Raw genomic sequence first — 14049 nt, 5'->3', positions numbered from 1 at the left:
CCCTCACGTCAATCCCATCAGACTGGGGATGATCCTAAACGTGAACACCGACTTACAGTTTTTCCTCCATTGATCTAGCGGTCTACTCCATCAATCCATCATCCAATTCATCAACTGTGTTTGTTCATTCATTCATTTTCTACCGCTTTTTCCTCACGAGGGTCGCGGGGGTGCTGGAGCCTATCCCAGCTGTCTTCGGGCGAGAGGCGGGGTACACCCTGGACTGGTGGCCAGCCAATCACAGGGCACATATAGACAAACAACCATTCACACTCACATTCATACCTATGGACAATTTGGAGTGGCCAATTAACCTAGCATGTTTTTGGAATGTGGGAGGAAACCGGAGTACCCGGAGAAAACCCACGCATGCACGGGGAGAACATGCAAACTCCACACAGAGATGGCCGAGGGTGGGAATTGAACCCTGGTCTCCTAGCTGTGAGGTCTGTGCGCTAACCACTTGACCGCCGTGCCGCCCCATAGTTATGTTTGTATTCAATCAATTGTTTTTGAATGAATGAATGAATATTTTTTAAATTTCCCAATTCATCCATGAAAGCAGACGTATTATATTTGTGGCAAAACAAGATATTTACACACATCAATATTTCCCATAACTGCGATTGGCTGGCAACCAGTCCAGGACAGTCAAGACTGTTTTACAATTAGAGTTCCACCAAACTCTTAAATGTATTTAAATACAGTATATGTTTGGGCCATATATTTATATACCAGTATAGAGTCTTCAAATGTTAAAAAAAATGACTTATACTGACTTATAAAATTATATATATATACGTAAACAAGCTGAGTTGCTACACAAGATGAATGAAATGCTGTCATCGTGAGAAGGAACGTTTGTGTAGGGGGAAGTATTTAATCGGCGGACCGCTCTCACTATAAACACTACATACCTTACTCCTGTCGAACTAAACAGGTTGAAACGGCGATAAACACCGGCGGAAGCTAGCGGGGTTAGCTTAGATTAGCATGCTAGTGTTGTTACGAGCGCGACTCGGGCTGTCTAACTGTGTAAATAAGAGTCATTGGAAAAGTTAGCCAGTTTGTTAGCAATAAATAAACGTGCGTGACCATTTGAGACAAGTGTATTTCAATATATGGTTTAAGGTTAGCTTTTTATACAAGACTTGAGTTATTTTGACAAAACATGGCGATAAACACCTGTGGAAGCTAGCGCGGTTAGCTTAGATTAGCATGCTAGTGTTACGAGCGCGACTCGGGCTGTCTGAAAAGAGAAAATAAGAGTCATAAAATATATATTCAATATGTAGTTGGGTGACTACATCCTCCTTAATCACAATACAGACATTAGTTTGTTAAAGATTTCGTAGCAATGTGTGGCGAGGATGACATCCCATTGGAAAAGTTAGCCAGTTTGTTAGCAATAAATAAACGTGCTTGACCATTTGAGACAAGAGTATTTCATTATATGGCTTAAGGTTAGATTTTTATACAAGACTCATGTTATTTTGACTAAACATGGCGATAAACACCGGCGGAAGCTAGCGGGGTTAGCTTAGATTAGCATGCTAGTGTTGTTACGAGCGCGTGTCTAACTGTGTTATTTACACAGTTAAAAAAAAGTGCTTGACCATTTAAGACAAGTGAATTTCATTATATGGCTCATTATAGGACTCATGTTATTTTGACAAAACACGGCGATAAACATCGGTGGAAGCTAGCGGGGTTAGCTTAGATTAGCATGCTAGTCATTTTGCCATTTTTGAAATGGCACAATGGATAACCATTTTGTCATTTTTGCTGTGCAAAAAAAATTGGAACGGGTAAAGGAAGTGACGTCACCACAAGAAAGGAAAGTTTTCATTAGGTTGTGGCGCATTTTTGGTTGATTTTCTCTGGTTGTTATATACTTTTATTTTTATTTTTTTACACCATACTGACGTAAAGGCAGGAAATCCACACGGAAATCACTTTAGTGTTTTATTTCTTCAACTCAATCGTGTTTCTCACCTTCGTTTTGGTGCCAAGAAAACGAGTACTTAATGGCGGAACAATTAAACCCCGTTGGCAAAACTTGTATAAACAGCAGCCCGTTTGTCAGTGTCAAAACAACACGGCACTGAATGTGTTTTTGACAAAAATAAATAATGTGGCAGTAATCTCGATTCGTTGTGGACAATCATATGATTAACTTAATGAGGGGACAAAGAGGAAGTGGGCAGCTGAGTGGAAAACAGCTGTGTGGAAGAATGTACAAAAAAAAACAGTAACACACTTTCACGCATCGTGATGATGTCTTGCACCTCGTCTCACCTCCCGCTGGGAACTCCTCTTTCATAGCGCGCCACCTCCGTGGGGGTAACACAGGAATATTTTGAGATGGTAATGCAAGGCGATGCAAGCTGCTTTGGTGTATCACCATGGTAACACCGGAACCCGCATGCCTCAGAGATCAAACCGATAAAGGCCTGATAAGGAGCCTATCTTCAAGGCACAGGAGAGATAGTAGACTACGATGGGTTCTGACCTGTCTGGACCCCCGTCCCGTCCCCCCTCTCTTTGTTGTCCTGTGGCACCAAACTATGACCGCATACAAACAAATAATATAAAAGTGATCTCAGGATGATGAAATCACCAAAAAGCTTGCTTTGTACACGAGCCATCACTCAACTAACACAATATGGCGACTGTCTCATTGATTTAGTGTCCTCTCCATGAGGACTGATGAGGACTACGCTGATCCTAACGAAGGGACTGATTAAGTGAGGAAACACATGACAGTCCTCTAGCTTGCTAGCATTTCAAATCAATAAAGCTCTCGTGCTATTATACAATAACACTGCCTCCAAGTTTAAACATGACTTCATAACTCAGATTGGTCACATTGACCTTTGACCTAAGCTAACTCAGCCATCTTGCGTCAATGCGTGAAGTGTGAGTGGCGGTGCAGCAGACAATGTCACCGGGTCACAATGAGTGTATTCAACATGGACGCCCATTGTGACATCTAGTAAACATGCCGAGTAAAAAAAAAAAAAAAAAAAAAAAGCCAGCCACTCCACGCCGTGTTTTCCCTCCATCGTGGAAAGCCTAGCGCCCTATATCTATATGTGGCGTCTGGAGAACCCGCCGGTAACACGATGTGGGACACAAAGGCGTGTAGCACATCTGGTAACAATTAAAGGCGAACACACGCAGCCCCAAACTTCTTACTGCCTATTATACTCCGATATAGTCACTTTTAGTCACATGATGTCATGCTGCACTGCTGGGATGTTCGATTGGATTGGCCCGTAAGGACAATCAAACATGGACAATTTAAACCAGTGGTCTCAAACACGCGGCCCGCGGGCCAAATGTGGCCCGCAGGACACTAATTTGAGGCCCCCAAGTTTTGATACGAATGCTGTATGGTATCATGTACCCAGAAAAAATTATTACGTTTGATTAATGTTCATGTTAAAGGTTAAATAACTGTTAATAGTTATCCTCCCTATCCGTGCGGAAGTGGTAAGTTTTTGGCTATTTAAGTTTAAAGGAAATAACTTGAAGGCTACCGTTTAGGTCCCTAGCTCTCTAGTTTGCGAGTCAGCATGTGTCTCAAGACCCCGCAGTTGCGCAATATGTTGTAAATAAAAAGAGTATAAATGTGACTATAGTCGTGTTTTTGTCATGTCTACAGGGCTCTAATAATGCTTTGTTCATTTTAATCTGGAAAAAATATTTTTTTAAATTTTATTTCTACAACATGCAGCAGGCCAATAAGAAACAAGTCTCAGGGTATATTAATGGCCCCCAAGCTACACTTTGGACACCCCTGCACTTGATGAACACAAATGTTGGACATATTGTATGCTTCCAACTATAAAGGAAGTGAGTTTGGTTCTCCCAAATGGAGAACCGTGGATGCTGCAATTTGGACACCAACTCTTGTTTTCTTTCATCAGTGTCCACATACTTAAGCCAACATAAAGTACGGTAAAATTGTATTAAAAAGAGCAGCAGCACGCAGCTCTGTGCCTTTTCAAGTCAAAAATGAAAGAAAATGCAGTCTCCAAACACTGAAAGATTCATCGAGACTCACTTCAGCCATGTTGAGTGAAACTTAAATATTTTACAGCCCTTCTTTCTCTCCGAGTCTGCAAGCGTTCAAATTCCCCAGCCTTAATTCCTCTGACCTCAGACTTGGTCTTTGTTCAGAAGATGATGAGTACATTTTGGCGCATCATCCACCGGCACAGATCATTAAGTTGAACAAAGGCCCGCGTGGGTAATTAAACGGAGATGTTGATTTGAGGTATTCCAGAGTTCCAAGTTTACGCGATGTAAACATAAACAAAACAAGAAACACTCCCTTGTGAGACAAATGACATTCGGAAAATGCAATGGGGTCATCGCATTTGCTGCAAATGAAGCCTTGTGTGGATGTAATAACGCTCCAATGAGATGACACTTTCACAGATGGACAAAACACCATCTCAACATATTCTAACTTCATGCTTAATCAGCCTGTAGACACATAAACATTCATTCATTCATTTTCTACCGCTTTTTCCTAACAAGGGTCACGGGGGTGCTGGAGCCTATCCCAGCTGTCTTTGGGTGAGAGGCGGGGTACATCTTGGACTGGTGGCCAGCCAATCACAGGGCACATATAGACAAACCATTCACACTCACATTCATACCTATAGACAATTTGGAGTTGCTAATTAACCTAGCATGTTTTTGGAATGTGGGAGGAAAACCGGAGTACCCGGAGAAAACCCACGCATGCACGGGGAGAACATGCAAACTCCACACAGAGACAGCCGAGGGTGGGGAAAGACAAAATAAGAAACCAAAAAGTTACCACTTCCACACAAAATAGGAGGAGAACTCATTCATTCATTTTCTACGGCTTATCGCGGGGGTGCTGGAGCCTATCCCAGCTGTCTTCGGGCAAAAAGACAGTCTTCGGCCAGGGTACATCCTGGACTGGTGGCCAGCCAATCACAGGGCACATATAGACAAACAACCATTCACACTCACATTCATACCTATGGACAATTTGGAGTCGCCAATTAACCTAGCATGTTTTTGGAATGTGGGAGTACCCGGAGAAAACCCACGGGGAGAACATGCAAACTCCATACAGAGAGGTGGCCGAGGGTGGAATTGAACCCTGGTCTACAAGCTGTGAGGTCTGCGCGCTAACCACTAGTCCACCGTGCCGCCCGACACATAAACAATTCATTCTAATCTGTTCTGGATTATACGACAAAGACAGTTTTAGTTATTTTCAGGCAAAACTAAGCTTTTTTTTTCTTTCAATGACACACCACAACTGCAGACTTCCTCTTATTTTTCTGCTTCCGTTGCACTTCCTGTGTGATGACTGCAAATAAAGTCAGTCCTTTGTAATATATTGGAGCTTTTCTACCATTTAAAAGAGTATTTATGGGACATAGGTTATGAACTGCAACATTATACAATGAATGTTGGGTGTATTGCTAAGCTAAACTGTGATTAGTTGCTATTAATTCATGATTCAGCAGAATTAAAATGACAATAGAATAAACTTTCCAACGTGACACATGCGGTGATGTTTGATGCTGAGACACTACCGACTACACTTTCCTCCTCCTCCTCCTCTACGGGCCTTTCTGCTCCCTATGAACAATCAATCAGCTGACGTGTGCCAGCTGCCATCACCTGACGCAGTTATCCGTCAAAAAAGTGGAGTTTTAAGCCCACCAATGTGCGCCCTGCTCGATAGTTTCTAGGCCCCCACAACCAACAAGCAACCGAGTCGACCGACCGGTGGCGGTCGTTCCGCCCTACGCCTGCTAAGGTAGGGACTGGCGAAGCCTCCACGCCGCCATCCACCCTTTTATTCGTGCTGGCTCGGCGGGCGTGAAAAGACACATTTTGTACGTCGGTGAAGTCGAAGGAAATGTCTTGATAGCGGCGAGCAGACTTACCTCATTGTCTTGGAGATGCGCGACGTAGGGGCACCATCTTTGCGACAAGACGCCGGTTTGGTGAAATCATGAATATGCTGGGCTCATTTCTCCGCGGTATCCTCCTCCTTCTCCTCCTCTTTCTGCTCCTGCTGCTGCAGCCTGAGCTCCCTCTGTGTTTAGGTTGAGGAAAAGTGATGTCATTGTTACTTTTACCCGCCCACTTTTTTTTCAGGGGCTGTCCTTTTGCTGCCAAACACAACTTCAGCACATACTTGGCTATGTCTTCAGTTTTTTGTTTTTTTAAACCCTGAACATAGCTTTATTTCACTCCTCACTGTGACGAACGACATCTAGTTCCAATTCTTGGATTCATGACATCCCAATAATTTGACACCAATAATGAAGCAACCATTTTTAGTTCACTTGGACTGAGCCGATTGTGCCAGATTGTTTCTCACAGCAAGAAGAGATGAAACCGACCAGACTACGCGTATTTTGTACAACAGTGGATTGCAGTTTAATGCAACTAGACAGGCCAAACCGTATGGACACAAACCCAGGTTTACAGCTTCGAACAAGCCAGCTCTCACTTTGTAGAACAAACATGACAAGTTCATCCAAGAGCTCAACGATAAGCAAATTGAAATTCCGTGTTTATTCGATGACTTTATTCATCTTGGTGCGTCCACTGCAGCGGCTTCGTCTTCCCCTCCTACCACCTGTGACGCCACCTGGGGAGAAAACAACAAAGTCATTACAAAAACGAGTAGAGTAGAGTAAGTTCATCTAAAGTGACTGAAGTGAACCTGGTTGTCCACAATGTCGCTGACGTCTCTTTCTGAAAGCTCCTGTCCTGAAGTGTCCAGGTCCACCTGATCCGGCTCATCTGCCGTCAGGATGTCCATGGGATCCTCGGCTATAGCTCGAATAGTTTGGTCCTCCAAAGCCAGGGCTGTGTCAAACTGGAGGGGCGATGGAGGACCCTGCATACCATCTCCTTCGACGTCCAGGTCCTGGGGAACAGATGTGATCGCCTGTTAAAACGGAACCTTTAACGAGCTGTGACGGAGATGGGACCGGATTCCACGCACATCGCTGAACTCCAGAGGCAGGTTCTCGGTGGGCTGGAGCTCAGCGGCACTCAGGTACATGTCTCTGCTTGTCGGGGTCAGCTGCTCCTGCGGGGGCGGCTGCTGCTCTGGCTGGTACATGGGAGGAGGCAGGGTGAGGTGAAGAGGGCAGCGGGGTTCATCAGACTGGCCCATGTGTACCGTGCGGTCACATGGGACGTCCTTCATGCCCGGACAGGTTTTGAAAAGCACCTGGGTGCTGTCCTGGAAGATGTCTGGATGCGTGACTGTCAAGGACGGTATGGTGTTCAACCAGCGGTCCGCTTATAGATGACAATTGAGCAGAGCAAATATAACATAGGAAGAGTCTGCAATGTAGACCGGTGTGGCATGATGAGCCCCCCCCTCATAAGAACATAACAGTGGGGCGATTATTAAATTGACACCCTAGGGAGACACATAAGGCAATGTGGTAAAAATCACAAAAAAAAAAAGAATTCAAGCCCACCAAGTTTCCACTGTGAGTTATACGACTCCACATAAAATATTCCATTATGAAGTTCAAATGTCTGACATGACTGCGAGCCAATAAATACGAGTATGGAAAACCAGAAACATCTCAAGTGAAATGCTTTTCACGTGACTGCAGAAACCTTGAAATGCGGACGATTTGTCCCTTCCAACTGAATCGATTGTCCCTTTTTGCGAGTGGAGGGAAATCAACGGACCACAGGAAGGGGTTCATGTCGGCGCCCTTTAAAACCAGCAGCTACTGCAAACAACTGGTCTTGATTGGGGCCCAAGAAAACCAGACAATCAGGAAAAAACACATTTAAACCACAAAGTGTACAGTTTTCTTCTGCTTAGGATACGCGAGACACAGTGGTGGGTCATGGGAAGGCAGGAATTGGTGCACCGAGTTCCATCCACAAAGGAAATACACTTCTCCTGCGCCGTTCTTGCATGCGGCTATCAAACATAAAAAAGTGTTAGATCAAGTCGCAGTAGCAGCTCAAAGATGAAATAAAAGCTACTTAATAAAGCTACTATAATGAGCAGAAGGAACAACATACAGTACTGTGTGTGTGTGTGCAGGTCTTACATGAGGCGCTCCTTCTGTAACAGCCTGTCTGCGCTCTCTCAGCTGCCGATGCAGCAGAGCTTCCACTCCATAGCGACGGCGGTATCGACGAAGAGCTTTGAGCTTTTTCAGGTTCTCCCTCTCCTTCAGCGAGAGGCCTTCGGGCCCGGTCAGAAGACTGCCTCCTGGTTGCAGCACAACAGGCAAACAGTGTTTGGCACTGGGACACATGTGACACTGTCAATAGGTTTTTTTTTAAAACAAAAGTTTACCTATAGTTTCATGCTCGACTTTGCGGTTCTGTAGATATCTGCGCTTCTTCTCCTTCAGCAGATGTTGCAGACGTTTGAACTGGTCAATGTAGAGGGACTGGAGCTTAATGAGCTTCTCTCGAGTGAAGAGCGCCACCTCCTCTGCGGTGTACACTCCAGCATGTCTGCGGGAAGCGGGATTGTTATTACTTCCTTTACAGTTGAACTGCACTTTTTGGGAAATCCTGATATGTAACATGAACACGTTCCCTTTTCTGTGCATTATAACACAAGAAAAGCAGTTAATTTCATTAAATGCATGTCATTGGGACACACCAATTTGAATATGAAGCCCTCTAAAAACGTTGCATGGTTTGATGTATACATGCCGTGATCATGCATTAACACGTACACTGATCATAACATGTAAAAGTTGCAGTATCTTGCCGTATTTTGGATGATTTACAACACTACCAAAACTACTTTCCTAATACGCATCGATACTAGACCCTGTCTGGACAAAATGATGCCTTAAAAAGGCAGAAAACAGTAAAAAGTGATCACTTTAACTACATGCAGGGAAATGGCAAGGCAGGGCATGGCCGGCTTATTTACAGAGCACCATTTGTACACAATTTTACAAAAATGTAAAATTGCCTCATCCATGAAAAAATACAATGATTAAAAACATGCTGCCCATTCCACAGATGCAAACACTTCCAGGTTGGACATCTCACAGACTGTGACGTTTTTGTTCATCCATCCATTTTCTAAACCGCTTATCCTCACTAGGGTCGCAGGGGTATGCTGGAGCCTATTCAGGCTAATTTCAGGCGAGAGGCCTGAACCCTGGACTGGTGGCCAGGCAATCACAGGGCACATATAGACAAACAACCATTCACACTCACATTCATACCTATGGACAAATTGTTCAACCATGACGTTGAACAATTTTTGCTTTCAGGTCATTTGACAGTTGTTTTGAGGCTACCATGGTCGTACTTTTTGGAGAAGATGCAACTTGCAATTGGCCACCTTAAATATCTTAAATTCCCATGATTAGCTTCATTTATGTGTGTGTATATATATATATATATATATATATATATATATATATATATATTACAGTCCACTGAGAAACACTGAAAGCCAGTTGGCGTAAAAATTCTCACTTTAGAGGATCCTCGTGGTCACTGTCAATGCTGTCTGCCTCACTTTCAGGGTCTCCTCTCCACGTCTGGTCCAGTACGAGGGGACCCTGCTCCTCTTCACTCAGACTGTCGTCATCTGAATTTTAAAAAATAAATAAAATTAACCCACAGAACTTTCATTCATTTATTTCAAGACTGCGCACACATGAATCATAAACATTTTACCTATTGTTGCAGTCTGATGAAAACGTCATTCTCACTTTATGACCACAATGACGTTATAGCTACATGATGAGTGTAGCTAAACCTCCAATGAAAACCTCATAAGGTGTTTTTAGCCAACACCTAAAAGCCAATCATGTTTACTTTGATTTCACAAACCAAAGTGCTCGTAAAATGAACCTCAACAAATTAGCTGTTAGCTTATGAATAAACTATGCATGGATTTTTGCTTTTTGCTTTGGGTTTTGACTTTGATTGCCCTAATTTCAGGTGTATCCGCGTCTACTTCTTTCTCATCCTTTGAATCATGCAGTGATGTGATGGGGGAAAGAAAGGGAAAGCTAGACATACAGAGACAAAGTGTGTGACGAAGGAATTGTGATGCTAGTCAAGATGACATGAGTGCTTTCAGTTCCAAGGAGGAGGAAGGCAATGAATGAATTTTCTGGTAGGATACTGCATCTTAACCCGAATCCACACCAGACGTGTAACATCGCGCAGGCGTAGCCGCATGTCATATGTTTTTAAATCGCATCTATGAACTAATTGACTGTTAGATATTTTCAGAGAAGAGAGTTTTGGGGCATTTTTGCTGAACTTTCAAGCCCCACAGTATATTAAGCTTTAGAGCAGAAACATTAAAACTAGGTAAAGAAACTTTAGACACTCTTTCATCACCCGTTTGTTTCCAGCCTTTTGGGTCTTTATAACTTAGTTGTAGAACATAGGTTGGTTTCAGCGAAAACACATGATTTTGACCAAGAAACACAGAAAATGAGTTTTTTTCAAGCAGAATGGTGACTGACGTCCATATTTTTTGTTTTAGGGACACCTCAAACATCTTAAGAGTTGTTTACTTCTATGAAACAACACAGGAAATAAAGATTTAGATGACAAAATAACTACATTTGTTCACAGATTTGGAACATAACACAAAATAATCATCTATTTACAGATGTCTGCATGTGTGTGTAAACTATAGACGTGTGTATGTGTGTGCGCGCAAACTGTTTATAGACGAACAACAGCAACGGCGCCACCTACGTCTTCCCCTAGCCTTCGCAATCGCGACAGATCCACGGCCAGACAAACTCTGTGCCAGTGTAAGCTGCCTGTACTTGGATTTCCTCATATACGGCGCCATTTTACTCTCTCAGTGCGGAATACACCAACCTCTGTCCTCCTCTTGTAACCCCTGCTGGAACAGAAATACATTGCCTACAAGTCTGAAATTCACACACAAGATGCACAGGACTTGGATTTGTAGCCCACGTGTAGCTCAAGTTAACTACACAAATTCACGTTTTGATCTTGTTTTGTTGTATTACCGAGTGTAAAATGAGCAAAGGAGTGGTAGAACTGGAGGATATGCGACGCTGCACTGATGCAGAGTTTTGAAATCTACCTGTGTAAAACGCTACATGGACGTACGCGGTACGTGCCTGGTGTGAATTTAACTCAAGGTTACATAAACTGGCGCGTGCTAGAGTCTATCCCAGCTGACTTTGGGCGAGAGGCGGGGTACACCCTGGACTGGTCGCTAGCCAATCGCAGATTTATTTAAAAGTTAAAAACAAACTGTGCACAGTACTAAATGTGTGATTGGACTATCAGTCTCGCTGTCTAATCATATAAAAAAGTCATGTGATCAAGATTGTACTATTCCGACTACACGGGGATAGTGCTTGCAAGCACATAAACTGAGGCAAGAAAGGCACGGAGGTTATGCGAGCTAACACACAGCACAGACTCCCTTTAGCGAGCATTTTTTTTTTTTTTGCTCATGTGCAGTTTTTACTAAATATAATTGATTTACGATTCCACATCACCCACAGTACGAGACCTTTGGAATGCAACGTCATAATTTTCACCAAGACGTGACTAAACACGAGCATTGTCCGCCCGCCAGCCACGCAAAAAAAGACGAGAGATAAAGGACTATCCATCTGTGAACTGTTTGCGTCATTCAATAGAAAGGTACCGTTCTTGCGCACCTACCGTGTTAAATTGTTTATCCGGTTGTTTTGGCCTTTTTCTTTGAGGTGGAAAAAAAAGCCCTAACGGCTACAAAAGCATAGATGTGTGCTATCTGACAGCGACAGTATTCCACATTAGACACATACATTTATTTACCTAGAGTACGACTTGCTTCAGAGCGACCTCCATCGAGGCTGCGTGTCTCTGCGCGGCTGTACCCGCTAAGCTGAGACAGCAGCATCTCTGGTGACGGACCAGACGATACCTTTCTCATCTGAGCACGAAGCGCCATGGCATTCCTGCGAGCATGCTCAGCACAGAATGTCACTCTACAAAATATAAAACATAAAAACATTGGATGAACAAGTGAGAAAGCTGCTTGCACTGTATATATGTAATTTGGGATGTCTCTTGGGTGAACACTATAATTGCGGCAGGCATTGGGTGCTAAAGCGATGCCATGCAACATCAATGGGACATACTTCACTGTATAACTTGCACCTGTAAGAGCTTTCCCTCCAACACTTACCCATCTTTCCTCTCGACCTTTGGTGCAGCGTTAGGGCAGCGTTTGCCATTCTTGGTGGACACATAACTGCACTGCTTGAAAGGGGCATTTTTATCCTCCAGGATGTGTTTGATGCAAAAATCCAGCCCTTCCAGGCGAGGCTGGGTGCACGGCCGCTGTGTGAAAGCGCAGGTCTGAGCTTCCTGAGAACGAGGCGCCTGCTGTGTTAGCCTGTTCCGACTGGTTGGCAGAACGTGGATTCGTATTCTGTTCATTTCAAATCTGTAAAGAGTTTAATGACAATGTGTTAACAAAATGATGTACCACACAAATGTATTATTTCTGTACTTTTGTTGGTTATGACGATGGATGACGTCATGTAAAGGCGACATTACCAAGGGTTACAGTATGGTTGCTTGGGGCCGACGCGTTCCTCTCCAAAGCGTTTTTGACTCTAGACGTCTTACACATCGGAAGCCACACTCAGTTCAGTCTGCCTGTGATGTCATGGCCACACTTGATACTGAATTTATACTTCCATACTTTACATTTATTTTATGTTGGACCACATCAAGTCACATCAAAAGTTAAGTTAAGCCTTTCAAGCTCATGGATCATAGCTTTGGGAAAGCATAAAAGGTGTAGTATATAAATTAATTTTAATATTTACCTGCAGATGAAAATATGTTAATGTTGTCCAAGAATTACTGTATAAATGCAATTAATAGTGTAGCGTTTGGAGTGAGGCCTACATGAAATGACAATTGCTTTTCTCCTCTATAATGTTGGTGATCAAAAATGTTTTAATGGGTACTCTTTGGCTTGTAAAACAAATGTCACAACCGAAGTTATGATATATTTTGTAATACGGTTGTACTTACTAAGATCTGTGGGTTGATCACAGCTTTGTCTTGATTCAATGTTAAAGCAATGGGAACCAAAGGCTCTATTTTCCGCTATGGAATTTGCTTTAGCTTTTTTAATACTTAGGGTACAAATTTAATGTCATGTCATGTACATCAGATATTAATCACATACTTTATTTAATTCAAACTGATCATTCATTCATTGATAATTCACACTGAAGTGATATAAGTGATATAAAATGTGAATGCATTGCCATTAATTGTTGTTTTCTTGTTTGTTTTATAGCCATAATTAATTTATACATAATTCCCTCCCAAAAACAAAAGGTATTACAGGTATATACAGGTATTTCACGGAAAGACAGCTTAAATTTTTGGCAAAAAAAACCCTTGACACACCTAAATTCCAGAAGACACACAAAAACATACTTTACAATAAGTTTTATTAATTTAACGCTGCCTTGGTTGTTTCCGTTGGGGTGACGTTGTTGCAGGTTGCTTATCAAAGAGTACATTGCCTGTATGCTCATATTGTATTGAAGACTAGAGGGCATCGTATAAGGGGTTTGTCAACAGTTTCAGTATAATCTAACTAACAACAGAAAGTTTTAATTTTTTTTGACGTGTTGGTATCGTCCAACCGACGCAACGGACCACCACGCCGAGCTTTAGCCCGCCTCTAATGCCTGCGTCACTCTTTGATGGAGTCGCCATCTTTGTTTGGGAGTTGCTAACCGTAGCTATCGCGTATTATCTACAACTTGTAGCAAAGCCGGGCATTTTGTTGTCCGGTGAATCGCAGTCGATTTTGTAGAGAAATGTAATGATTCTGCGATAAAGGAGGAGTCTACCTCCATTAGCACATCGAGTAACAACGTACCGTACCTACCTTTAGCTAGCCCGCCCCAACCAAGCTGCCGGAGTACAATGCGCCGATTTTCCTGTAGCCACCTCCAAGTCGCCAGTCTACGAGAGCCCACCCCCCTTGAGCTCTGA

At 43.1% G+C, this 14049-nt stretch overlaps 2 protein-coding genes across 3 annotated transcripts in view; both read right to left on the bottom strand.

Annotated features, from left to right (window-relative positions):
- The window catches only part of nckap5l (NCK-associated protein 5-like), a 40185-nt gene extending 34070 nt beyond the window's left edge, over positions 1 to 6115 (bottom strand). The window contains exon 1 of one of the 2 annotated variants that reach the window (XM_058050655.1): positions 5946 to 6115. The gene's annotated coding sequence lies outside the window, so the exon portion shown is untranslated. The remainder of the gene's footprint in view (positions 1 to 5945) is intronic. The other variant, XM_058050653.1, reaches the window with a different exon arrangement.
- A 305-nt stretch (positions 6116 to 6420) lies between these two features.
- Positions 6421 to 14041, bottom strand: kansl2 (KAT8 regulatory NSL complex subunit 2). The gene is made up of 10 exons (XM_058050660.1): positions 13943 to 14041; positions 12209 to 12469; positions 11836 to 12008; positions 9502 to 9616; positions 8351 to 8514; positions 8100 to 8263; positions 7870 to 7966; positions 7019 to 7272; positions 6734 to 6940; positions 6421 to 6658 (listed from the first exon to the last, which is right to left on the bottom strand). The coding sequence occupies exons 2-10, from the start codon at positions 12460 to 12462 to the stop codon at positions 6599 to 6601; spliced, it is 1488 nt and encodes a 495-aa protein (XP_057906643.1). The 5' UTR covers positions 12463 to 12469; positions 13943 to 14041; the 3' UTR covers positions 6421 to 6598.
- Positions 14042 to 14049: the final 8 nt, after the last annotated feature.

Source organism: Doryrhamphus excisus, chromosome 16 (genome assembly GCF_030265055.1).
Source record: "Doryrhamphus excisus isolate RoL2022-K1 chromosome 16, RoL_Dexc_1.0, whole genome shotgun sequence".
NCBI classification, from domain to species: Eukaryota; Metazoa; Chordata; class Actinopteri; order Syngnathiformes; family Syngnathidae; genus Doryrhamphus; species Doryrhamphus excisus.
The sequence above is the reverse complement of the archived record's forward strand: the minus strand, read 5'-3'. Positions and strand labels throughout refer to the sequence as shown.

Excerpts from the sequence above, each read along its gene's own strand:
- kansl2 (XM_058050660.1), bottom strand. The coding sequence starts at position 12,462 with ATGAACAGAATACGAATCCACGTTCTGCCAACCAGTCGGAACAGGCTA. Across the intron at positions 12,009-12,208 it reads AAGGTCGAGAGGAAAGATGG|AGTGACATTCTGTGCTGAGC; the intron begins GTAAGTGTTGGA and ends TATATTTTGTAG. Across the intron at positions 6,659-6,733 it reads GCGACATTGTGGACAACCAG|GTGGCGTCACAGGTGGTAGG; the intron begins GTTCACTTCAGT and ends TTTTCTCCCCAG.